Below are 26,657 nucleotides of genomic sequence, written 5' to 3' on the forward strand. Positions count from 1 at the left end.
TTTGGTCACGGTGTAATTTCCTTGCTCATCAGAATTCTATATTCTAATGCATGCTGTACTGTGTACAACTATAGTATGATCTAGGAGATTGTACCGCTACCAATCAGACCTACTGGCCAACTCCTCGTCGCCTGTACAGTTAAAGTCGAACTACCGTGTCTTTGAAAATAGAGAGCGGATAAACAAATCGAGTAGTAGTACCTCTAATTTGGAGCACAGTAAACATATTTTAGTATTGTAAAACAAAGTGCAACTCACAGAAGTGGTTCCCTGGTCCTGCGTAGTGGTGGCCCTTGTAAGCTGCGAAGAGTCCGGGATTGATTCCAATCTGCGACAAAAGTTAAACCCGTCACATAGGAATAATTCCAATTAAAATGATTTACATAAATACTTGTTAGTCCTCGTCGGCGGAGTTAAACGATATTACACTTAATAAGGAGTGAGAATATTTTGTAAATATACATGTGTAGAGCGATTCTAAGAACTGGGACACGCTGTAACTCTTTCCTAAGAGCAACAATTCCATAAAATTATTATTTCCATATTTTAAAGTGTCCCATTTAACGAACCTGAAACTTCTTCGCTTAAATAATTTTTTTTTTTTTTTTTTTAAATCTACCTGTCAACAATTTTCTATCGTAAAAATTACAGACTCAGTAAAGTATTTATTACGTACATTTCCTTGCTTCTTGGAAGTCGTTGCAACTTACTTTTCCTATATAATTTCTCCGTTAATCCAATTAGCGAAGCGTTAAGATATTTTTCTTCCCTTTGCTCTGTACAGGAAAAACATGAAAATCGTAATACAGGCGTGTCTTTAGACTTCAGATTTTAACCAGACGTACCAATTAAGGGTTTATCCAACGCAGTACGTTATAAAATAAATTGTTAGCGATAAATAGAGAAAAGCAAATAATATCGAAACTTGATGAAAACGAATCTAATGGCTACGCTCTTAATTTAGTTTCATCAGCGTTCATCGATTTATCCACGATGCGGAAAGCCTCGACTTCAATCTTGCAGAAATTATTACGCGGCAAGCTTATTTCCAACTAGTTTCCGTGTTCGTCGATAGGGTTATTGTCTTGGCAGCTTTGTTCGACGAGCATAGTTCCCATCCTCCGATCGCTCAATCGCCGACGAATCTGATCTCCGATTCGAACACAAACTTATTAGAATTTACACTACGTTTTTTCCCCTTTTTTGCTTTTATACGTATCAAAGATAATCTAGAGCTCTCGATTATTTGGCAATATTAACACGACTATGTTATTCATTACAACTCTAACTCTTAGAAATTAAATCAAATTAAACATATCAGTAATCATTTTTTATACAATGCTTGCTGGATGTAGACTAGAATCCTATCTAAATTAATTATTGCAATTTTTCATTCCACTTTCCTCCTATATTATTCAAAATTGTCGCAAAAACGTCGCTTATCGAACAAATGCTAATTAAAATTCGCTCTCCACTGCTTCGTATCATCAAATAACTTGCAATCAAACTCGCAACTTCGAAAACCTATCGATAATCGAGCCCCCCGATTTCTAGCTTCGATTCCATTTAATAACTCTCGGATCGACGGAACGTAAATAAGGAAAAATCCACGAAAATTCGTATAATACATGGAGACAGAAGAGCGACTCCTTCGTGCTCGTCGAAAGAATCCATGAACGTAAAGAGTTGGGGTGGGGCATACGTGCATGTGTACGCGAACGTCGGTTTTTGCAGTTCCTTACCGGTGAATTCCTTTCCCGACACGATACACGTGTTCGGATTTCACGTGCACGGTTCTTACCCGCGATTATGCAACGCGGTAGACACAGGTGTGGTAGTACCTGTTGCGCAACCACATTATCTTCGCTCTTCGCTTCGTCGGTTGGACAATTAATAACGACAAAGTCCAAGGATACGGGACAGGGACATTGTTAGGCGCGTGTCCTCGACGCTGCTGCAACTTTCGGCTCGTTGTTTCCGACGCAAACGTGACCATCGTACGCGGTAACCGGCGGCTTTACGTCGCGACAAAATTATGAAAAACAGTGCCGTCTTTATACCTATTTTATACTTGAAACTTTTGGAAATTTATTTGCCGATTGTGTTAGGGTTTGATTAAAAATGGTACAGGGTTTTTCATTAGTTGATATTTTTGCTAAAATTCTGAGTTTCTGTTTTATGAACTGTAATTATTAGTGCTTCTCATTATTTTGTGTCGTGAAATATCTAGGATAATTCAAAGGACGAATGAACCTTCCATCGCACCTGCGTTTTTTCGAAATTTTACCCAAATTCGTTTAAAACATGCGATTTTAACCATGGAATAAAACAAAATATTTGTGCACAACATACCAATATTTTTATTCTTTTTTTTTGTGAAGGGTATGAATAAAAACATTCGTTCATATGAAGAGCCACTTCGCATTGTTTGAACATATAAAAAGCTCCTCTCTGTGTTTTATGAGGTATGCAAACTTTGCAACTTTTCCGTATATTTTTATTATTCTTCATTATTTTGTTTTATGGAGGAAAAAAAGCACGTGAAAAAAATATTGACCATCGGAATTTAACGAGTGCAGAATTCAACGATGTTTAAAAGTTACAGTACATGTTACAACGATTATAGTAACGTTAACACGTGTCCACATTTCGATGCAACGATTTTACTTTTTCTACACGCTAATGTAAATTGTTTATCCACCGTTGGTTCATCATGGACTCGAAAAATTGAACCGAGCATCACAAGTACTGTTTAATGTATTATATAAAATTACAATGTAGTATGTTATTTAATATTGTTAACGATTAAGTGACATTGGAAGGAAGTTCAAAGTACGCGATTCAAATTAGTCACCTTGATAGTTAGAACGTTAACACTTTACCAACAGGTAAGTCTATGAAACAGTTTCTTTTAATGGCAACCAATGTCTTTTTGTATATTACCAAGATAATATAATGCTATCCTGGTAATATAAACCTCTGAACGCCATATGAATATAGAATGAAATATTGCATAAACATTAACCTCTTGCACTCGACAGGTGACCCTCAGTGACTGAGACTCAGTCACAGCTAAGTTTGACGTAGCAAATCAACTAGCAATAATGTTTCCTTTAGGTTTAGTTTCTTCGGAACTCGGACTGTCAATAAAATGACGATCAAGCTACGTCTTTAAAGTCGATCTAAGCTAAGCATTCGTGTCAATAGAATGCTAAGATACCACCATGAGTTCCTGGTAGATACCAAAAAAAAAAGGCCTCGAGTGCAAAGCGTTAACACGAAAACGAGTCCAATACATAAAATAAATATGGTACGATACCAACATTGCAAAAATAAAAACTATTAACCCTTTGCACTCGAGAGGTGACTCTTAGTCACCACTAGGTTTTCTTTAGGTTTAATTTCTTTGAAACTCGAAGTGTCAATAAAATAATTGTCGAAGGGGTAAGGGTGGTTTGATTTTCAAATCTTAAATTACGGATCTCATTTTCGATGTCAATATAATCTTAGCATTCGTAACAATAGAACGCTAAGAAAGCATCTCAAGTTGCTAATAGATACCAGAAAAAAAGTCCTCGAGTGCATAGGGTTAAATTCAATTACACATCCAATCCTTGGTTCTCAAAGCGTTACCACGTCTCACCAGCAGAAAGTTCGAGCACACGATTCCCCGGAAACAACCTCTCCCCTCGCCAAAAAGGAAAAAAAAAGAAACTACCAAGAACCAGTCAGAAATCGGTGAAAACGAGTATAGAGGGTCGCGGTTCCTCGGTGGAAATCGCGTTATATCGTTTGTCGCGTACGGATGGTTGAGTCCTCTCCCCTCCGTACATAAAGTACGTATCGCATTAGCGCGTTAACGCCAATGCGTTAGCCGGTCGGTCGGCGTCGAATGGCGCTACGGCCGGGATAAACGAGGATAAAATGACGGGGGTTGGGCGACCAGGGTGGGGGTGCGGAATTGTCGCCGATTGAAAACAACGCGCGTCGATGAGACTCGGCCCGGCCAGCTCTGGGTTAGGGGGCCGCGGGGATGTGCTTCGAGGGTGACTGGGAACAGTGGTTGTAGAGGAGGGCACGGGAGGGGTCGGTGAGGGTCGAAATCGGGGTTGTCCAGGGGTAGAGGGCCCCGACGAAGGCCGACACTGGTGTCCCGCTGTGTTCGATTACAACGACGCCCGTAATAACCGAATTGCCCACGGCCCGTTAAAGCGTTTACACCGTTTGACGGATGATCGACCACGCTGACTACACGTTCCGCGTAATATATGAATATGAACCAGCCGCTAACGGACTCCCCCGTCACCAGGTCGTAATTCTGTCGTTGCCGTTGCATCCTTGTCTCCGGATCGCCAAGAATTTCGCGTCCACCCTCCCTACGCCAATTTAGGTCAATTTCGACTCGCGAGGACTGGGATGCCTCGACATAGACACACGATCTTCATGGGGTTTTATTCTTCTTAACCTCTTGGGGGACGGATTTTAAATTCTAGATTTCTTACAATAAAATATCTTTTATAATTCCTTTTTTCATATTTACATGACAGGAGTATAGAGTATACCTCCCTTCGATATTATATATTTTTTTAATTCTAGAAAACCCTCGAGAGATTCAGAACACCCGTTAGATAGCCTCAGAAACTGAACATACGAAACATCTGTGCCTACACTCCCCATCAATATTGGTTTCTTCTCATAGCACAGCCATCACTTGCGCATTGAACATTGCATCGCACTCTCCTCTTGCAATAGTACAAACTTGCAAAACTACTTCAATCCCTACTTTACTTCAATCCAACCATCATATTAAAATATACAGCATCCACAACAATTCGACTATACTCCGAGATAAAATTTGAACAACCCTGCAGACACTCGACGTTCTTCAGCCGGTCTTCGAAAAGCGTACTTCCTCGTCTGGCATACCTCCCGCGGCGAGCGTCAATTCCGGCGCGACGCGAAGTCGACAATGTGCGACACGCAATTATTTACAAAATTCCGCGCTTCGTCACCCAGCGTGTAACGTGCGTCTGGCCTCGCGCGGTTCCGGTTCTTCAGTCGCGTTTCGTCTCGCAGCATGGGCCCCCCTCCGTACAAAGTTTCTGCGCGAAAAGCAAACTGGCCTCGAGGACGTCCGGATTTTCGCGCCTGGGCCCCGAGAAGAGTAATAAGAAGAACGATTCCTGCCTCCGGCGACTTTGAGATGAAACAAAGAGAACGAGACGAACGTCAAAGTGGCGCGGCACAACTACGAGCGGTGCAGCAGCTGTAGGACGCGTAACGATTTCGATCGGCACGGTTGTTGGACGAAACGACGCGCGGCTGGCAGCGAACGCGAGGGCGCACGGAGTTCGCGCTCGTTACCAACGTCAAGCGTGATAACCGAATTGGGTATGGACCATTAAAGCGATTACGACACCTGACGAACGCGCTACAAACGGCCATTTGTCGTCGTTACGTTCCTACCGTCTCGCTACCTTCGAGATGGATTTTCCTGCTAACTAGACGCCCGTTATGCCGACGGCTAATCGGATTAATCGCGTTCTACGCCTGCGAAAAACGACCCGACGACGATGCGCCCCGAAAATTCACGGATCCGGGGCCCAGATGACGTCGAAGATGCCCTGCGACGGACCAGGGGGACACTCGATGCTGGAAATCGTACTTTTGATTTCTTTTTAAAATTGCTCAGTTATTAACCGACGAATTTTGATAATTGATCCACTTGGTGCATTTCAGTTTCGAATGGATTCTAGTATTTTGAATAGAGACGGGTTCATATTGGAAATATAGGCGGTGGGATAAATGAGCTAGACTTTTAACCCTTTGCGCTCGAGAGACACAAATGTAAGACTGGTGCATTGAGTGTTATAGTCATGTTACACGACTTTACACCCTCAAAAACGAAACCGACTTACTCCGTCAATTTTTGAAATTAAAAGACGGGATAACTCCTCGTTAATAATTTTAGTTTTTCTTAGTACCGCCCTGAAGTTTCAGTATTAAAAGGACAGACTTTTAGTCGAAAATTGTGATTTTTTCGTATTTTTTAAATCTCAGACAGTTCGTTACAATATGATATCGTCTAAGATGACGATCTTCAATTCCTAGCATATATAATACACCACATTTTCGTGGTCCACATTCTCTTCCAATTCTTTTTCACTCCTCGGTAAAAATGAAAAAAAAAAAAACATGCAAAACATTCGATCCAACACGTGGCCAGCAACAAATTGACCGTTTAATTTACTTTAACCCACCAATGTATGCTTTCGCATATTTATTTTCGGACAACGATGTAGTTATTGAATTTCTCGCTTGGATATTTACAGATAGATGTTATTCAAATAAATTTGACGTTCCGTCCGCGTACATGTTTTTCTGCCTAACTATCCACTATGTGAACGTTATATTAAAAACAAGAGAAAAAAAGATCATTCTCACCCTCGCATGTAAATACAAGAATACAAAAATGAAAATATGCGATCTACGGAGCTATTCACTCCTCATTGTCCACACTTGCCTCGATTTTTGATATTAGACATTTTTTCCAATCAATTGTACAAATCACCACGATTACCAAGACACCCTAAATTCACAGTTGACGAATTTCCCTCCCAGATTTCATGGATGCAGCTCGAGACAAATCGATTTCAGAAGGATAAGCACTATCCGAGTTTACATTACAGCTCAAGTGGATTCGCTTAAACGAATGTACGAGGGTGGTTCAAATATAAACGAGACTTTTCGCGGACCGGCGCGGTGCGCATCGGCGGGCGTTGCTGCAGCAACACGGACTTGTTTATTCGACGCGTCTGACATTGTTTGGTACTGTGCATACACGTCCGTAAACGGTCGTTTATCATTTATCACCGCGAGTGAGCAACAAGTACCCAAGTTCGACTGCGCAACTCGTCATCATTAAATTCTTGTGCAATCAAGTCGTTCAACCGACCGTAATTTTGCTAAAGTTTCCGAGAGACGATTTGGTAACGATAACACGTTATCGAGGTCTCGAATGATGCATATGATCCGGACGAGCGTGTTTGTTCCTTCTTTTTTTATTTATTTTTCTCGCGAGGGCTGCGGCGAAGCGCAGAATTTAATCCGCGCCCATCGATCACACAGCGGCACAACGCCGCAGAAAATTGAACGCATTCGCGAGATTATTCTTGGCGAATTACGAATCGCCGCGCGTGAAATGATCGAAACGACCCGAATTATCCTCGATGGAGCAGAAAATTATAATAATTCGGTCCTGTGTTAGTTGTCTCAATGTTACGTTTTAAGGTTGCACGATCATCTCACGTGAATCCTATTGGGCTATTGTCACCGTAGGTTTATGGAGATTACTTGTCAGATTTCTGTTGTATTACCGAAGTAATGCTTTCACGAGTAATGTTCATTTCTTGGGATTAACTAGAAAGCTTAAACAAGAATGAATTTTTATGTACGCTTGTCTTATTGTATGAATATGAAGTCAGCTGTCCATTAATGCTTTCAAGAGTGAATTTCATTTATTGGAATTAACTAGAAGACTTAGATAAGAATGAATTTGGATGTGCGCTTGTCTGTTTATGTAGATAAAAGTGAGTCTAAGCGAAAAATTTAAATGGTTAGGTCTGGATTAGATCTCGGTTACTTTCCTTGTGAAATTTGAAATGAAGTCAAAGTGACTTTGTTTCGTAAACCTAGTATTAACACGTTGATTGCCAGGCTGATTCACATGGAAAGGTCTGGAAGACGAAAATTTTGTCTCGGGACAATTAGAAAGTATAGAACCTAACATTTGTCATATTACTTATTTTTGTATTCTCATTTACGAATTCTCTCCAGATTTCTTTTCATTAATATGTAGCTCTTAAAATTAATCGTTGAAGTTCCTTCATGAAAAGCTCTGTCACCCATATATAGGTAACTTGGCGTTCCACGTGTTAGGAGACGTCCCTATTCCCTATTTTTTAGATCTTATCAGTATAACCAAAATTAAACATAGAAAACAGAAGAATTGAATTCTTATTGAAACTATCCTGGTTGCGATTTGCCACTACAGTATTGTCTCGAAATAAGCAACTGTTTTCCGCCTCGAAATAAGCAACTCGCCGGTCCCGACCAAGTTGCTTATTTCGAGACAATAATGTACCGGCGATATTATTAATTCCAGCGATCTTAGGAAAAATCCGATTTAAAAAGGAGTCATTTGACGAACTTACTATGATGATGTCGAGGTTGCTGGTGAGATGGTCCGGCAGAACCCGCTTGCTGACTTCCTCCTCCGGCATTCCGTCGAATCTGTCGTGCTTCTTCCTCTCTTTGTACGTCTTTGCCCGCTTCTTGGCCTCGGCGAGTTCCGCCCTGAATCAGATTGTCCAATGAGGTCGCGCGGGGATTAGAAATTTAGTTGCGTTTTAAGCGGCGTTCCCGTTATCATGTTTAGAATTTAATCGCTCACGGTCGTTGTTATCGAATTGGATTAAACAGCGAGGAGACCTCCGGCTTTGGCGCACTCGTAATTCGTTAAGTAACCTTTGTCGATGGGATAAAGCACCGCTTTAACCGTGTTACGGGATCTGATTCGGTCTACGAGGTGGCCCCTCTGGAAATAGGTTACCTTCCCCGCGGTTTTGCATGATAATAAGAAGCATCGTTCGCGAAGCTCGAGTGTTTCGTAGAATTCGATGAAGGAGCGAGCAGTCGATAATAAAAAATGTTGCGCGTGTCTTGGAACTGCATCGACCTTTGGAAGAATTGTGTTCAAAATTGAATTGCGAGTTATAATGTTTGAACTACCGTGCGAGGAATCGAATGCTAAACAGTTTTAAGCGTTAGTCATAGTACACTTTGATCTCGAGAAGCTAATACAAGGTAGAGAGTTACAACGGACCTTTGAATTTACATGCGTTGTTCTACTGATTGTGTAACACTCGCGAGCTCTCGAGGACGAATTTTTGCGAGAAAAATAAATTCTTTGGAAATTTCAGCTTTTCGTCGATTAATTTGTTTCGTGGCCGCTATGCCCGATGTTCATCGACTTCTTTCGCGTATCGAGTTTTTAAGCAAAATGTTTTGATTGGCAAAAAAAAAATGCAACAAAAATTATTCCCGCGCAAAGTCTCTCAGATTTCCGACGGAAACACTAGTCATTTTTTTTTTTTTTCATTTCGAGTGACGGAAAGCTATTACAATTTCGATTAACGGCGAAAAATTGATTTCTCGACCGCCTGCCAATTTTTACCTTTGAACTTGAAATTTTTTTACGGAAATCATGAGGGGCAATTGCGACCGTACGGAGAAGAAATAATAGAACACGTGCCATATTTTATATGGCTTCGAAACCAGATGCTAGGACAGATATAATTTGTCATCATAATGAACGTAACGTCATCAACCTGTAATTTTTTTTATTCTTGCATACTTTGCGTACTTGGAAAAATTTCAGTTTGAAAGTGCCATAGTGCCTGTACAAAATTCGATGGCGACCAACAAAGGAGTTTTCAGACTTCGATCAACATTTTAATTTTTTCTATTTCAAAAAAATATATTCATATTCCCGTTGGTCAGTTGAGAGATTTCTTTTATGTAGAATTAATGGTTAATACATTTTTTTAAATAACGAAGTTTATTAAGAAATTTGTCTCGCAAACAAGCCGATAAACGTTATCATAAGTTAACTCGGATGTTCTATACTCAAACTGCATTATCAGGTATAACAAGCTACGACATTGATTAGTCGAAGCAATGAAATTCTTCCTTAGCGAAGACGAAGTGTAGTCGATTTCGTGGTTAAGAACATAGGTGGCAAAAAAACGCTCGCGCAGATTTTCGAAAAATCGAGTGTTTTTTTTTTACCACCGCAGCGCAATTGAGCTTGTAAAAATCGCGTGACGGTGAAATTGACTGCAGCTAAATAACGCGAACTGCTCGCGAAAGACCCGTGTTCCATGCGACGAATATTCCAAATAATTTCTGTTTTATTGTCCATCGATTTAATCCACGCGCGTGCCGTACGTTCAAACACAAAAACCGGTTACAGAGGCATTCGCTTTTCCGATCAATTACCGAGTGACGCCGCGTTTCCGTTTCGGGGGGAGAAAAAAAGATGCTTTTAACCCTTCAAGCTCGATGCCTGCGTGTAGGTGTCCATCGCGTGTCCAGTATTTTAACCCATAAATTGTGAATACGGTGTCCTCCACCTTGAATATCTTACATGCTTCTCGTAGAAAATATTTTCCAGAATTTTACAGGGTGTCACCACCTTGAATATCTTACTTGTTTTTCGCAGAAAATAATTTCCAGAATTTAATGTGGGGATCTTGGATGAAATAAAAGTTATGTTTATACGGGAGCAAGGAACATTAAAACAAAGAAGGTAAACATTCAGTTGCGAGTTTTTCAAGTGAAATTTTCGAATCTGTTCCACGTGAGTGGTTCGAGCAGTCGATCTATTAAACTTCGCTACCCTTAAGTGTCGCGGGCTCGTCTTGACTCCACGACACTTGACCCTTAAATGCCCAAAGTTTCAAATTTGATAACGGGCTTTTAAATCGAATTGTACACCTGCAATGGTTTGTTTTTAATATTTGACTGTATGTCAGCTATCAAAATTGCTCAAATAATAAATACATTCGTATTTTCTTTAAATTTAATTTGGAAGATCAGGCGTCTAAAAGTTAACGACAAGTCACTTCGTCTTTGCAATTTTGGGAAACGGGCAAAATTCTCACGACGTATCAATGATCAGCCAAACATATTCCAGTCTCGAAATATAATATAATTCATAAACTATTCCCTCATATTTCCTTTCTAGATGTCCAAAAAGCAATGTTCCAAATTCCACAAAGCAATGCGCACCACCGTTCCCGCCATAACTGGCAACCACTGTTGGATTGCTATCCACCGCATCAAGATTCGAATCTGCAAGGTGATTCGTCCCATCGGCCGAAACACTTTCTTCGCGGATCGGGGTCGAAAATCTGCCGCGTGATCGAGTTCGAAAGCGGAGCATTATTTACCGCGAGCCCAGTTCTTGGCTGGTAAACTAAAACCCGCCAGCGGACAGCTATAATCGAGTCTAGTCGCATCGACCCACGTCTATCGACCTCGCCGCCTATTATTATTTAGAATGAACTCTAGCCGTCGACCGCGAACTCTCGACGCGCAACCCGGTGTACTTACCGAAATTATGCCGTAAATATGCGACCGATTCCGCGGGTCTCGTTAACGCGATTATCGAATTGTGCAAGCGTGTCGCGGCCCAAACGCCGGGACCTTTGCCCTTTCTGCCAGCCTCGAAACCTTTTAATAATAACGACCGCGTTCCGCAGACCCTCGAGGTTTCCCGTCGCGAGACTCTTAACCAGTGGTGCGCAAAATCCACCCCTTTTACTGGGTCTATCCCTCCGAAATGCAGTTGGAAAGCATGCTCGAGAATCTATTGGGAACACGTTGGGGTGTAATTTCGAAAGTATATCCATGGGAGAGGAATACTTTTGACTGATTCTTGCGGAGATACTCGAGGAAAATGTTGCTCAAGACCTAAATAATCAAGATTTTAGTCGATTTATTGGTCGATTAGCCTGGAAGGTGTTGGTTCCCTGTCTAAAAGACGCGTGGCTATAGCACTTAAAGTCGCAAGTATCGATATCAGGAAATTTGTTCTAATTTATACAGCAGAGCTATTGACAAGGTTGACAAATAACTGTAGATACTTTGATAGATAGAACTAACATAAGTACACTTTCACTCCAATTCGTACAAACTCTTAATGTTCATATGCCCTGTGTTGATACATCGTCGAAATTGAAGTTCTTTCTCTTTAATCTCTTCTTATCATGAGTGGCCGAGTTTCAGCGAACTTCGTTTTATCTCCATACTTTATTTGACCCACTAGGGAAAAAGATTGCGCACCACTGGCCCTAACCTTACTTTAAACGCGAAGTTGACTTTGTCGGATAGTTTGCATAATGTGAACGATATCCTGGTCTCGGGCTGTGCAATTAAGCCGAGTTTAAATTCTTCGAAGAAACCGGCTGAACGGTCGTTACCAACGATCCAGTCTCGCGCTTTATCCTAAGTGTCTTGTCCGCGTCGACTGATTCTAGATTAAGAAGCGCGACGCGTGCCACCGGGTTTCTCGTTTTTCCTCCGTTACCAGCGTGTGCTTCGCTTTGCGTTAGAAGAAAGGGGCACAGCGAATTCTTTCAAGGAGTCACGATTCCTCCCTCCCTAACTGTCGCAGAACTAACTTCTGTACGCCATCGACAACGTTCTGGGATACTAATCAGGCTTCTAATTTGGAAAGGTGGAATTTTCTTCTGGATAAAATTATTTACAGGAGGCTCTGTTTAATGTCTCGGCACTACTGTGGCTTCTTTTAGAAAATACCAAAATATTTTGAAGCGAATCTGTACATTTACTGATGCAATGAAAAATAGACTTAAGGCTCAACTCACTTAATTCCTCTAAATTAAATGTCTTGCAGTCTTGATTTGATATCTTGACCCTGCTATGGGTCCTTCAAAAAATTAACAAAATATTTTCAATCGCACTAGTAGTGTATGCACTTAAAGTGAATTCTGTACTAAGTGAATTTCTTTGTTTCCCATGTGAATGCTGCAATTTCGAAACTCTAAAGTGCAGTGGATGCTTAGACTGACTAGTGAGTGTACACGTTCTACTGAAAATGTCATCAAAAACCACCCCTTGAAATTCCGAAGTAACGATAGATATCCCTTTATTAAATGCACTATCTGAGGGTGTGTTGCAATAAGGAGGTAGCTCCATTTTTTTATGGTTTTGAGCAATAATGAGGAAGATTTGAAAAAAATGAAGCTACCTCCTCATCGCAGCACGTCCCTCGTCCCCAATTTGTATGAACTCAATTTTCCTACACCCCTTCCTTGTTGTGTCGCACTTTGAGCTAATCCAAGCGATACTTTGAAAGAATTCACTGGGAATTTATTTATGATAAGTATGTATGAGAATTCTTACTCTTCTCGGGTGAGAATCATTTCGGATTTTCTCTTGCGGCCTCGCTTCTTCGGCTGATGGGCGGCCAGTTGGGGGTTGACGTTGCCGTTCATCACGCCAAGGTTCATCTGAAGATGTTGCGGTCCGGACATCGGACCCGGCGGCGTCGACGTAGGCGTAGCAAGGGATGTTTGACCTCCAGGACACGTCATGTTCTCGGGGTTGCCACCAGGACTGCTGGCCGTCCTCATACCGCCCATCGACATCTCCTCGTCGACGAACGAGTACGGGTCCACCGGGGTCTCGCACTTGATCGCCACCTGCGAATAATCATCGCACACCTTTCTTTCGGTTATCTACGTCGCTTCTAAAAGCATTCGGGAAAATGAACTTTTCTCGGGGAGATACTAGGCGATACCAGAGGTATTAACACGTCGTCGAAGGTTTCTCGATAAAAAAACAAACACATGACACAACCGTCGATTAGAAGCGAACGTTAATTAGTTCTTGTGTTCACTTGACTACAATGGCGACACACACTTGCCGCTTATGAATTCCACGCGCAGCTAATTTACATTTTGCATTGGTCGACTGTTGGAGACAGAATGGCGAGAATTTTAAATTTAAATTCGTATTCAAACTTATTCCTATTTCCGACAACATTTTTTTTTCTTTATCTAGGTTTTAGTCACGATTTTAAAAATTGTATAGAGCGAAAAAATTGTTGATATCCTCGAGATTCGAACGTTTCCAAGCACGACCCGATATAATCGTGTAGATCTCATTATACAAATAAACGGGCGGGGTCTTTCGCTTCCCGTTATCGCGTTTTTCTTTTATCGAACGGCGCGCGCGTCTGTGTTTTCCCGGCCGGAAGTAATTTTTCGGAACGTCGAGTGTGAAATTCGCGAGGGCGTACGCTTTAGCGAGCGTGACTCGTTCGCGATGAAACGCCGAAACGTTTCGTTAGAATGGCCGAGCCGAGGTTCTTTAACGCGGGCGCAGTCCGTGTTTCCTTCGTCGACAGGTGCTACATCACAAAGCGGCCAACGACGGCGCTCGTCCCGAAAAATTCAGTCAGCTGCAGGGAAATTCATTACGAATTCGCAGTATTTCTTTAGATGTCCGTCCGTTTGGAAAATAAAATTTGGTTCGGCACGTGGAGCACGTGCCGTTATGAGCGTGTGCACTAGCAATCGTAAAATATGTGTTCCGGTGGGTATATAGCCTGAAAATTGTCGGGCCAATAGCGATTGTTGCTTGCATCGAGAATACATCCACTCTACCACTTTGCCAACGGCACTCAATTTCTCTCTGGCGAATCCTCCTTGGCAAGAAACGTGTTGGATCATCTTTTTCCAGGAAGGGACACGACCAGAAACCGGGAAATTTCGGTGATTGAATGGAAATGAAATTCTTTACAAACGGGGTGTTGCGTTCATTTAATTTTCGCTCGAGCTGTGTTTACTATTTGGAATCTTGGAGAATGTTGCTTATCGTCGTGGATGGTTAGGTCAAGGATAAGTAATTATCTGGCCCCCTAGATAGGCAGATTGCGTAACTTTAGTTTTATCGGGGAAAATGTCTGCGGAATACGATTAAATGCGCGACAGAGAGCTTACTGATATCATCGATATCGTAAAGTGAGAAATTAGTGAGGATTGTCGCAAACTTCGTGAAACTAATGACGACCTCCATTTTGCGATATAGAATTCATTTTAGGAGTATATTTCTACCGTGACTTTTGAACGAAGCTCCATCAAATCTATATATTATACATTCCTTGAACATTTAACACATTTAATGCAATCTCAGTGGATCCCTTAACCTGGAATGCTTTCTATAACACGATAAAAATCATGTATTTATCGATACAAGAAAGACTTTTGCAAACATTTAATTTCGATCCGAAGAAGACTCTAACAATTTTTCTCATTGTAATATTCAACGAATCAATATCAACGAAAGTAAGTTAATATTGAATTAATTAAAATCAACATTAAAAGAATTCCATCCACTTCCACCTTCTTCCACCCACAGATCTCAGAATCTCAAAATTTGTTCTTCTCGAAAAAAAGCGCACCTTGCACATCCTAGACAGCACTGTTTTAGTCATGTGTGTTTCCATGTTCTAAACAATATCGAACTTTCTATTTTCTTTGAGGAAAAATGAGAGCAGCCACTCGAGTGCATCTTTGCGTAGCGTTCGCGCAAAAATAGATTAAGACGAATGCCTTGCCATTATCCCAGAGAGATATTGGCCGCGACCTTCGGGGCGAATCGTGCGGCACGAAAGAAGGAAAGCGAGGAGTGGTCTCTATCGGTGGCTGGCAGACGCCGTGACCGATTATCTTTCGGCTTTTTAGCCTCGATCTGGGGTTATCTCGGACCAAGAGCTCACGTATACGTATGATCCACTCGCGTGAAACGGGTGACGACGTTGAAAAATCGAGACGATCTTCTGCCTTCATTTTGGTGTCCACGGTGTTTCCTCGAGCAAAGAGATATACTGTCCGATAGAGACGCGAGAAAACGTTTCTCCACGACGAAGTCTGTGGATGAATTAAATGCAATCGAAAGTATTAAATCGAAACAATTTACACGCGTGAAATAAATGATAAATTTTGATATCTCTCAATTTAGGAATCGGAAATTGTCTTTCCTTCTCTTCTTCTGTAGTCGTCATTTAGAAACTACTGGTACACACCCTGGTGCATCCAGTATTTAGTCGAAGAAACAGGGTCGAAACGAATTCGGTCGAAAAACGTGTCGAAGAGAACTTGAAGAATTGACGTGTATCGACGACGAAGAAGGCAGACTCGATCCGAAGCAATGTCCATAAATTCGAGACGTGTCTGCGTTTAACGATTTAATCGAGGAGCAACCTGTACACCAAATTTTCGTTACGTCGAGCAAGACACGAATTTGGCGTTGAACGAATTTCGTCCGACGATTCCATTTCGGTCTTCGTCAGCTAGTGTCAGGTCAGGTTTGCATTAAATTGCTTGGAACTTTGAGAAATATCGCTGAGGTACTCCTGGTAGAATAGACTATTTTTTTTCATATGTTTTTTTAAAAGAATTCCACCGAAAAATATTCAGTGCAACCACGTAGTAACTCGAGAAGAGCAGCGAACTATTCGTTTCCCATATAACCTTTCTCGTTTTTTATTTAAATCAAACTTGATCTTCGAAAAACCAGATATGGATAGACGATTCTTCGCGGATCCAAGATGCACTCCGTGGGTTCTTATGTCATCCGCGGTCCGCGTGAAACATCGTTGCATAAGCCGACTGTAAAACTAACATCAATATGCAAATCGACCGCGCACAGCATTACGAAAGTACCCAAAGTGCCGATTGCGCGCGTCTTTATCGCGCAATTTATCGACCGTAATCCTGATCGGGAGTCGCCAGATCTAGCCGCGGCTTGGACCGATCGTACGTTGTCTTTATTGAGCAATAATTTCTGTGTTTTATTCCCCGATATTTTTCCTTTGTAATCACCGATTACCTCTCGGTTACGTGTCGCGATTAATTCAGCGACGCTAACCGCAGCCACTCGTGATTTTTATCCTTGGCGACCTTTCTCTCGGCTTCGCGTTGCCACAGTCCCGTCGACACCGCGTTTCCACGCTCTGGGGAGTTCTCCAGGAGAGCCAACACTTTTTCACTCAATTTTGTATACATCAAATTTGGCAACGTTGACAAGGCTTTTGATGTACTCGGTATGCAGAAATTAACGCCGGGCTAAATTAATGTATCGATCGCTACGTCACTCATATATATAGCTGACAATCCTTTCCATTGGAGAGTTCTCTATTTTATGTAGTTATATAGAAGAATTAAGGGGTAACACCACTACAGAGGCTGAAAAAAAGTCTAACTTTGGTAATTGATTTTGAGAGTATCGCAAAAAGAATATGATTTCTTTTTACAGGGTTTATTTAACGCATATTGAAGTATAAACAAAAATTGTTGTATTATAATTTTAGTACAAAGTGACAGCGACAAAGCGAGACTTCCAAATTGGCTCTTTTTTTAAATGCCTTCACGGATGGTTTTCTTGTTGTGTATAAAATCTGGAACGCACAACCAAAGATTTGTATAATCTATATACTATTGACTATAGAAGTATGTAGGGTTTTCTTTTTAAATCAGATATTGTAGAAATAGCGCACTAACCCATTTTTTGGTCAAAAAATAAATACTAAATTGTTAATAAAAACGAAAGTGTACATTAAATAAAAAAAAAAAAAACCGCTACGTACTTCTGTAGACAACAGTATATGTATTATAAAATTTGTTGGTTTTTTGTTTCCAAATGTTATACACAACGAGCAAACCGTCCTCCCTTGAAGGCATTTAAAAAAAAAAGTCAATTTTAACGACTCGCTTTGTCGCTATCATTTTGTACTAAAATTATAATACAACAATTTTGTTTTGTACTTCAACGTGTGTTAAATAAACCCTGTAAAAAGAGATCAAGTTCTTTTTGCGATACTCTCAAAATTAACTATCAAAGTTAGGCCTTTTTTCAGGTTACACCTTAATTCGAAAAATGAATTTTGATGGAATTATTTTATTGTCCCTACAGAAGTGAATTCCGGTAGAAATGTTCAATAATATTAATCTCAGTCAACGTGTTAATATACACCGATGCAGAAAATCCTCATCTAAGTTTCAGACTGTTTCTAAACGAGTCCCTAGATGAAGAATTAATATGACAATTTCTAAACGTAAACCACAGATGCCTTCAGATTGTAATCAACCCTCGCATTTTCCTCCTCAGTCTCAAAATTCCCACCCACCTAAAAAATCTAAAACATTCCCCAAGTTCTAAACATTTCCACAATTTCCGCCGTGGAAGTCGAGCAACCCTCCAGGACCAATGCAAAAATACCTCCTGCCCGATCGTTTCGCTCGTCTGGCACCGTCTAATGAAATCGATTAGTCGTTGATAGGAAGTTGTTCGTTCGCGCTTCGAAACGTCGGAGGAGCGTTCGAAAATAGTCGCGTTGCATATCGGATGACCTAATGATTCCCTCCTGTACGGAAATAGGGAAAAACTCACCTGTCCGAGGGTGGAAGCGGTCGAGCCAGGTTGTTGGGGTTGATGCGCTGTCGCCGATATCGGCGTGAGGGGCGTGTGCGGCGTGTGTGGTGTGTGCGGTGTGTGCGGTGTCAGCGGCGTGTGGTACTGCTGACTGCTGTCACCACCGGTGCTCCTCATCTCGCGATCAGGACTTGTCTCGTATCCGTCATCCCGCGTTTCCTGCTTCACCATCACCCCTGCGCAGAAAAAGGCAACGTGTTAGCAACCCAGATATCAACCTTTGTCAATTTCCACCGAGGGATAAAGGGAAAAAAGCCCCGGGTGGATCCAATCTCGTTAACCCGATCGTCGACGATTTTGATTTACGGTTAATATTAAAGCGGGAGCAATAACTCTTTATACGCGCTGCGTCTATCCTTACTTTAATTTTTGTTTCTTTCATCTCGAATTTACGCGACGTACTTTGCATCGTTGTAGTCAGGTTGAAGGGGTTCGAGGTAGGGATGGAAAGGTAATATATAATCTTAGGAACACTTGGGGCCAAGTATTCCTGCTTGAATATGCAGTTGAGATTGTTGGAACGTAAAGTAAACTATAATTTTGTAATTTAGAAAGGAAAAGATATTTACACTGCACGAATGATGAATTATTATTTCGTGGAGTATACCTGTCTGAATATACAGGTGAAGTGATTCGAAATAAAAAGTAAAGTAAAGATATTTACACTGCACGAATGATGAATTGTTATTTCGTGGTGGAGTATACCTGTCTGAATATACAGGTGAAATGATTCGAAATAAAAGGTAAAGTAAACTGTGATTTTGTGATTTAAAAATCAGAAGATATTATTTATACTACTCGTACAGTTCGTTATAATTGTGTGAAGAATACCTGATGAGTGATGGACGTGAGATAATAAAAATGTATAATAAATTACAATTTCGGTAATAAGCCTTCGATTTAAAGAGCGGAAAAAAAACGTGTTTCGATAATTGGGCCATCACTTTCGCCGAGGCTATCAACCTCGTAATATTCACGTGCCAACGAGATACCCAGGAAGACAATTTTGTGGATACGGTGTATCCTGATAGGCTATTTGAGATACTCAGACACTAGAGAACGGATATCGAACGGTATCTGGTAACGCGAGTAGACCGTGTATTGTCGAATACCGACATCACCCAGATGAATGTTATATAATTGTTACGTTTCCGATCCCCCCACTGTATTTTCATAATTGTAAATAATTGAATACTACTGTCCAGACATTTTTACTTTTTATATCGTAGATAACATTCCTTCATCTGGCAATGATAGCATGGAGAAACAAGCCAGGCCATAGGATCTTTCTCAAAAAGTGTCACATTTTGTTAAATTTATAGCCAGTCACATAAGTATTCGTACCTTTTATGTCCGTTGAAGAAGTTTGTCTAAATTAAATGACAAGTTTGATGTTTTTAAATAAATGTTTCATTATAACTATATATATATATAACGTGTAATATATATATATATATATTACACGTGTACATATATTTAAAATGAAAAATGAATCTGAAAACATCGATAGACATTGAGGGCACGAATACTTATATATTAATATATCTATAATATTATATGAATCCGTTGACTTTGCTGTCGTGCGAGAATTGTAAAGTCTGAATAAATATAATAATTATTAATGTACAATTATGAGATGTACAAATATTATGATTAGACGTCTCATGTAGTGGCCATGTCTGATTTTACTCGGTCTGCTTGAGTCGTATCAGATATCGCGGGACGCCGACGAGATCTCGAGTACACGGGCATCTCGAATATACGAGCAAAGTCAATAGTCCTACCAGATACAGCGCTCGCAAAAGGATTCCCGACAGTTACGTGTTTCGCGTTGCTTCGGGGGAGCTGAAATAAATTTCAGATAACACCGAATTAAAGTGTGATAGCCGGGAACGACGGCTGAGAAGTATCCTTCGTCTTTCGTTTTCAGGAATATCCCCGAATGAAATACTTCTGAAATCGAGAAGAACATTTGGGGCTCGTAAACGGCTTCGTAAATAAGAACATTGGTTCTGAATCCTTCCAGATTAACAAATTATTCAAAGTCCATGCAGGCAAGAATAATATTTGCTTATTTTGAGCGAGTGTTTGAAATATATATAGTATTTCATTTATATATTGTTTGCTGGCGTTATATATATATATATATATATATATATAAAATAAATAAATGTACATGTCGAATTGAGTAACCTCCTCCTTTTCGAAGTCGGTTAAAAATAAATAGATATAATAAATAAATAGTGTTTGAAATATATACATAATTTGATAGTTTGAAATCGTTCAAGACGAGACCTGCCTTTGTCGAATCCACTCGAAATATTTCACGAATGACAGTATTAATTAATATTTAACAATCCCGAATATATAGCTACGCGACAGCAGTAGAAACGAAAGGGTAGAACGCATTCCTATGCGTTCGCCTCTGTAGCTCTCCAACAGGCAAAATCAGTAGCACCATTCGGTCATCGCGAGTGGCTATTAAAATCTCGATGCGTCCCGAACAAATTGCCGGACACTGTCTTTGGTCCTCCCTGCGTTTCTACTATTTTACAGGTAGAATATATTTTTAATATCGAAGCCGTCGGCTGGGGGAAGCGACGCGTTATTTTTCCAACGGGCTTATCGCTCCAGGTATATTTTTACACGGTGAGTCAACTTTTTCGCAAGTGCGAAACGCGCATATATCTCACTGCTTTGAATAAAAGTGGCTGTGCACACCCGTAGGAAAATCGAGCGCGGCAATCCGCACCCTTTTTCGGTTCGCGATTACTTTTCTCTCCTGTTTCCCTTATTCCGTTTCCATTTCCACGGCTATCGCGCTGGAGGGTAAATATATTATTAATATTTGGCTCAGGATTTCCTTTTCACGCGGTAGGTAAACGTCCCAATTATCGACACATTTTCAGCAAATACGATGACCAGGGAAATACCGCCTCAAAAGATGTATCGGTCTTTGATCTGAAATTACAAAGCTGGTCGATTTCACCCATGGGACGCGGCGTTATTTTTCGAATTACTTGCTTTGGACGCTTTAAACGCGTGGAAATCGTAGCTTCTCGAACCAAATTTTGTTTGGACAAACAGTTCACTCAATAGAAAGATCTGTTTGCTGGCGTTAAATAATTTCTAATGGCTCCAGTATGGCTATTTTCTTTCAAGAAAAATTTAAATAAAAATTATTTCTCTATTATCCAATGTATACATATAATAAACTCCAACAAACAGATCTTTTATTAAGCCAATTATTTACCAAACAAAAAATTGTTGAAGCTTTCATTTCGACGCATATAGTTTCCCTCCTTAACTAAATCCTTTCGCTGCAATTTAGCAAAAATTAATTGAAGCGGGAGCACCCACTTTTTTTTTATACCTGTTTCTTCGCCGGATTCTCAGATCCGCGATGCGAACGTCAAAAATTTGTGTGCACAGTGAATACGGGTTAATCGTTCGTCTGGGAATTCGTCGAAAATTTGGGTACCGGCGGGCAGGTTCAAACCGCTGGCCAAACGATGCGTGAAACCGTTCAATGAGCCCCGAGGAAAATACAGCCGACTGGTCGACTGGCGTCCCGCGCAAAATCCCGATTCTTCGCGAACATTTTTTACGCGTCCTTTGACCCCGACGATGCGCGAAATCTTTCTGGACGTTATCGCATTATTGTTCGCACTTTCGCTACCGGTCGCGTGACCGTCCAGTAATTCCATTTTTTAACCATACTACCAGGGGGTCAGTATTAAGCTGCCTTCACACAACGAAATTTGCTTCCTGGTTGCTTTTAAACCGCTCGTCGAAATTAAATATCGAAGTGCACCGTTATTTTCTAATATTTTTTTTTTTTATTGTTATGAAGGAGCATTTTTTGATGCATTACGTTACATTTGTAAAGCTTGGAGGCTTTTGTTTACTTTGTTATGTGTCATTGTGAAGCTTCAGGTTTTTTTTTTTGTTACTGTGTTTCATTTGATAGCTTGCAGAGCTTTACGTAGCACCGGAAGTTAGGCAACTGTTCATATACTACTTTATGTAACTTTATGTAATTTCTTTATGTAATTTGATAAGAATTGTAGCCTTCGTAGGAATGTCTCCAAACGAAAGATGTGAGACTACTTTCGTACGAGCAGTTTCATCAGAAAGCAAAGATAAAAGTAATAATAAGGGGTCACATTCAGTGGTGTCACGTGGGAATTGATAGATACGACGTACGCCAAAGGTCGAAACGTTCACTATAAATAATAGCATGCCGATTCTTATTCATCTCGAAATGTACCTATATTAATACTATCATAGTTGTCCAAATTCACCTATGTTGCCATAATTATACGAATTCACCCGTACAATTGCAATCTTTCCAAAGTAACTTGAACCATGCGAACAAAAATTTCTCTCTCCCCTCAAAAAAATTTAACACCCAGGAAAGCTGATGTACCATTGCAAAGTCCTACTTCCGCTTATTAAAGAAATACGTCTCGTTTCGTTTCCACCAACAAGTGGCAGAAAAATAAAATCCTCGATGGACCGGCCCCCTAGACTCGATAGCGAACAACGTCCAGAACAAAATTCCGAGACCAACACCTAACGCCGTGTACCTCGAATTTGCGCGTTTATCTTCCCGGGGAAATTCGTTTCTCCGGATGAAATTCCATCGAAAAACGTCGGACAGACGTGTTCGAATCTGAAACTGAGCGTTCCCGGATAAGCGTGCTCTCTCGGTTTTTCGCGATGCCAAACGCATAAGTCGCGCTCGAGCGTTCAATAGCGGGGGCGACAGGAGGGGGTCGGGCGCGCGTTTGGTGGTGGCTGCACCCGAGTCGCATTTTCAAGCTACAATATACAAAATTAAAATGATATTTGATTTGTTATAACCTTTGTACGCGTAATGGCGGTATATTGGATTGTCACAGGACACCGGGTAGTCTTTTTTTTTCCATCGTACCGATAATTTTCCTCTGTGTGAAATATCGTCGTTATTATTTTCCATGCGTTGTCGACGTTCGACTGTGAGAAATTATTAACAGAGCGTCTGCGGTACAAGGACGGCAGAGAGGGGTCGGAGGGAGGGGCGTCGACGCACGGCCGATCTTTAAAAGTGAATTCTGCTAATAAATTGAATGCAAACGCTAATTTAATACGCGAAACGTTTCCCCTGAATTTTTCATCGTGCTAATTAATCCTCATTTATTGCGAGATTCCGTTCCTCGTCGCTGCCCGCGACGTTTCCGCGCCTGAGCGTTCCGACGAAACGGGACAATCGAAATGTCTCACCTTGAGAGCCGGAGCAATTCATGGTCCCATTCGATCTTCCGTTTTGCACAGGTGACGGGTACGACCTGAAACGAGAAATACATCGTCAGTACGATAGATCGAGTCATCCATGCACGTTAGTCTCAGCGAAAGATTGAGAAAATTGGATTCCTGGTAGTAGATGGCGAATGAATCGAACCCCGATTATTCGCGACGTTCATTGGACGGAGCGTTGAAATATTTATTCGTTCACTCATTAACCGATATTTCCGATGCGACATCGCGACGAAATCCCGAACGAAAATAACGTGCCGACCAGAGTGAAAAATTCGGACGTAAAATCGATATAGCGACTCTAGCGAGCGAGCTTTCGAACGGTGATAAACGATATTGCTTTCGTTTTATGAGCAAATGTTAAAAAAACAATTATAATGTTAGCATCGGTCTGTCAGCCCTAGCCAAACATTTGTACACCGATGTATGACGGTGGCTGTGACACCTATGGTAATGTTCATCTGTATATGGACACTGACGACGTATTTAAAAAAAAAAAAATGCAGAGCAGAAATGAGTCGCGATCGTGTCAATAACAAAGGGGAAAAATGAATATATAATATATTATTTTATACGCGAAAGGGGCCTATTTACAGTATGTGCTTACAAGCGTGATCAAATTGGCTGCGTGTAAAAATGAAATGTACCGTCTTATATGGAATCCAAGAGGCGACACACGGCCTTCCAATACCAAAACGATCTATGACTTAGTTTGGATCGTACACATTTTTAATACGCGAGCTAAAACATTCATCCGAGTGTTTCTAGATCGAACGATGCTGCAACGACTAGTCTAAACGAGACACAAGCTTATGGAAGGTACAAATACGACATAGATAAAGTATGGAAGAACATAATGTCTTATATGTGGGGGTTTGAAGTATCTTTTTTGGACAATTTTTTATTTCTTGACGTTTATTTCGCAAGGACATCTTGGTTATGTTTACGTGTATTACTGAAGTAGGTGTATCATAGTGTCGGCAATTAATTTTGTATCTTTCTAAGGTAAACTACAATCTATATGCACAGCTAGTCTTAAATATAACGTCATCAACAGGGGATGATTCTTTGCTTGAAAATGAATCGAAAATGAAGAATGATATTTTTTCATAGGAAGCTTCGTTTTCGTAAAAATAAATCGAAAGGTTTGGCTGACCATGTCTGATCACGACTGGCCAGTTCTACTAATTCTGGCATCGTCTAATGTACCATACCTCTTCTACGCAAACTGCAATTTTTTAAATGATTACAACTAATTGAAACGGACACTAGCATAACAGAAGCAACATAAATTAGCAACATAAGTAGAAATTGTGAGTAGTGGTCAGACACGCTGATCAAGTCGTACACGTGCTCCAAGGAGATTCAAGACCAATTTTCTCAAAATTCAAAGCTCGAATTAAAAAAACTCTATTACTCATTTTCGATTCATTTTTCTCTCGCAAAATCATGTACATGTATAAGAATGAAGCTCTGACTGATTACAAGCAACGTCCAGGGTAAACCCTTAAACCTAGAAAGGTGAAATTTTGCACAGAGGTTTCCTTTATGATGTTTACAAGGAATAAGAAATAATATTACGAAGTTCAACCCGTAAGGGGGTAAAAAGGGGTTGAAACGTTAGTATTCCACGCGAGTGAAATCGTAGGCCACGGCTATCGGAAATATCGATTGAAACATTTGAGTTAGGGAAAACAAAAGACAGTCACCTGCTGATTCACGAAGGAACACGTGGTCGAATGCGAACGACATAAAATAAATAGTACTCGCGAGGCACAGCTAGTTTACTTATAAAAAGAATCGTGTAACTTTCAACCTTCCTGATTTCAAGAGAGCACAAACAGTTGGTAAACTAAACATTGAAGCAATCCGTACGTTTCATTATTATTTAACTCAACAGACTGGCAGGCAAATGTTCCTGTTTAATCAAGAAATATCAATAATGAAAGTAAAGGGACAGAATCAGTTTCTGGTTAAAGACGTATGGAAAAATTGCTTTATTTAGTTTGCACAGTTACTCCACAAAGGAAAACTCAGTTTACCGCTCAATTTATTTAATTTCCATTCGCGGGTTCCGATACTGAAAATGCATTCAAACTCGTCGAAACCTGACCCGATCTCGCAACTGGCGCAAATCTTGTTAACCCTGTTTTTCTTTTATTTGCAGAAATGAAGCCGCGGGGGATATCTTCGCTCGTCGACCAGCAACAGGTAATTTCAACACGTTTCGAATGTTCATTAACTTATTCGTCGGTCTTGTCATGGTATTAATACCCCGACCCGGCGGGGACTAATGTCGAGTCGCTTACAAAGCCACAAAGCACCCTGTGAATCGTTAATCTCCACTGAGAACGATAACTATAATTATATACAGTTACGTCAATTACGATTACTCTTCCGTGAATGAAAGTGGGTTTGAGACGTGTCATTCTTCATCGTTGATATGCGAGAGCACGGAATTTTCAACAGCCTCGTAAGAAGAATTTCATTCGAAGGATAACGCGTGGCCCTTTTCAAATGTTGCTAACTTAAATTAATCGAGAACTTCTACACTTCGACTTATACTTTTATCCGTGCGATCCAAAAATTATATAAAGTCACGATTGAAAAAAGTAAAGTACACTTTGTACCGAAAATCTTGGTACTCGACTTTAGTTTCTATCGAATGTAATAACTACTTTCGCATATGAGCAAATTAGGAAAACCACCTCTAGCCGAGGCGCACGGTAATTACAAACTCGCTGATTCGCGTATTTTAAAGAGAAGTCGAAAGGAACATTTTCCTTTCATACGCGATTGCCGTTTCTGCAGCTTCAGGCGTTCGCGGCGATTCAGTTTCCCCCAGCGGTAAATTTCGTTGCGACCAATTGCGCTTCCTTATTCCGCAGCCGCGTTTCTTCGTTGCCTGAATAGGCGAGGCAAGTGGATGGAGCCGTTACGCCGCGAGAAAGATTGGCTTCCAACTTACCCTCGGACGTTTCCCTCTTTTTCTCGCCCCCTTCTTTCGTTAAAACTTCGCGACACGATGAGAGGGAAGTCGGTTAAAATGTGATTTCAACGGGCGACGGGGCACCAAAGGCCTCCCGTCGCGGGTGCTCGCGATCGAAACGCATCCGCGACTACCTCGAACTATCGAATTTCGATATCGAGAGGAGACTCGATCGATACGAAGTAGGGAAGAGTTGGGAAAAGAATTTTAAACGCCAGTAAATGAGGAGAAAGTGGAAGAAAAGAGGAAAATTCGTATTTTATTAGTGTAGTAATTTTTTTTCAGA

At 40.8% G+C, this 26,657-nt stretch overlaps 2 protein-coding genes across 6 annotated transcripts in view; one reads left to right on the forward strand and one right to left on the reverse strand.

The window, feature by feature from the left end:
• The window catches only part of LOC128873837 (uncharacterized), a 128,176-nt gene that overhangs the window by 37,805 nt on the left and 63,714 nt on the right, over positions 1–26,657 (reverse strand). Inside the window, exons 2-6 of one of the 2 annotated variants that reach the window (XM_054117738.1) lie at positions 23,350–23,414; positions 18,043–18,260; positions 12,991–13,289; positions 8,214–8,355; positions 259–328 (exon numbers count right to left, since the gene is read on the reverse strand). In XM_054117738.1, the coding sequence (XP_053973713.1) occupies positions 259–328; positions 8,214–8,355; positions 12,991–13,289; positions 18,043–18,260; positions 23,350–23,414 (794 nt within the window). Of the gene's footprint in view, positions 1–258; positions 329–8,213; positions 8,356–12,990; positions 13,311–18,042; positions 18,261–23,349; positions 23,415–26,657 lie in introns of both variants that reach the window. The other variant, XM_054117737.1, reaches the window with a different exon arrangement.
• Positions 1–26,657, forward strand: part of LOC128873836 (uncharacterized) — a 154,427-nt gene that overhangs the window by 28,893 nt on the left and 98,877 nt on the right. For all 4 annotated transcript variants that reach the window (XM_054117734.1, XM_054117732.1, XM_054117733.1 and 1 more), the window contains one exon: positions 25,550–25,593. In XM_054117734.1, the coding sequence (XP_053973709.1) occupies positions 25,552–25,593 (42 nt within the window). In that variant the 5' untranslated portion in view covers positions 25,550–25,551. The remainder of the gene's footprint in view (positions 1–25,549; positions 25,594–26,657) is intronic.

The sequence above is a fragment of the Hylaeus volcanicus genome, chromosome 3, assembly GCF_026283585.1.
Source record: "Hylaeus volcanicus isolate JK05 chromosome 3, UHH_iyHylVolc1.0_haploid, whole genome shotgun sequence".
Classification (NCBI taxonomy): Eukaryota; Metazoa; Arthropoda; class Insecta; order Hymenoptera; family Colletidae; genus Hylaeus; species Hylaeus volcanicus.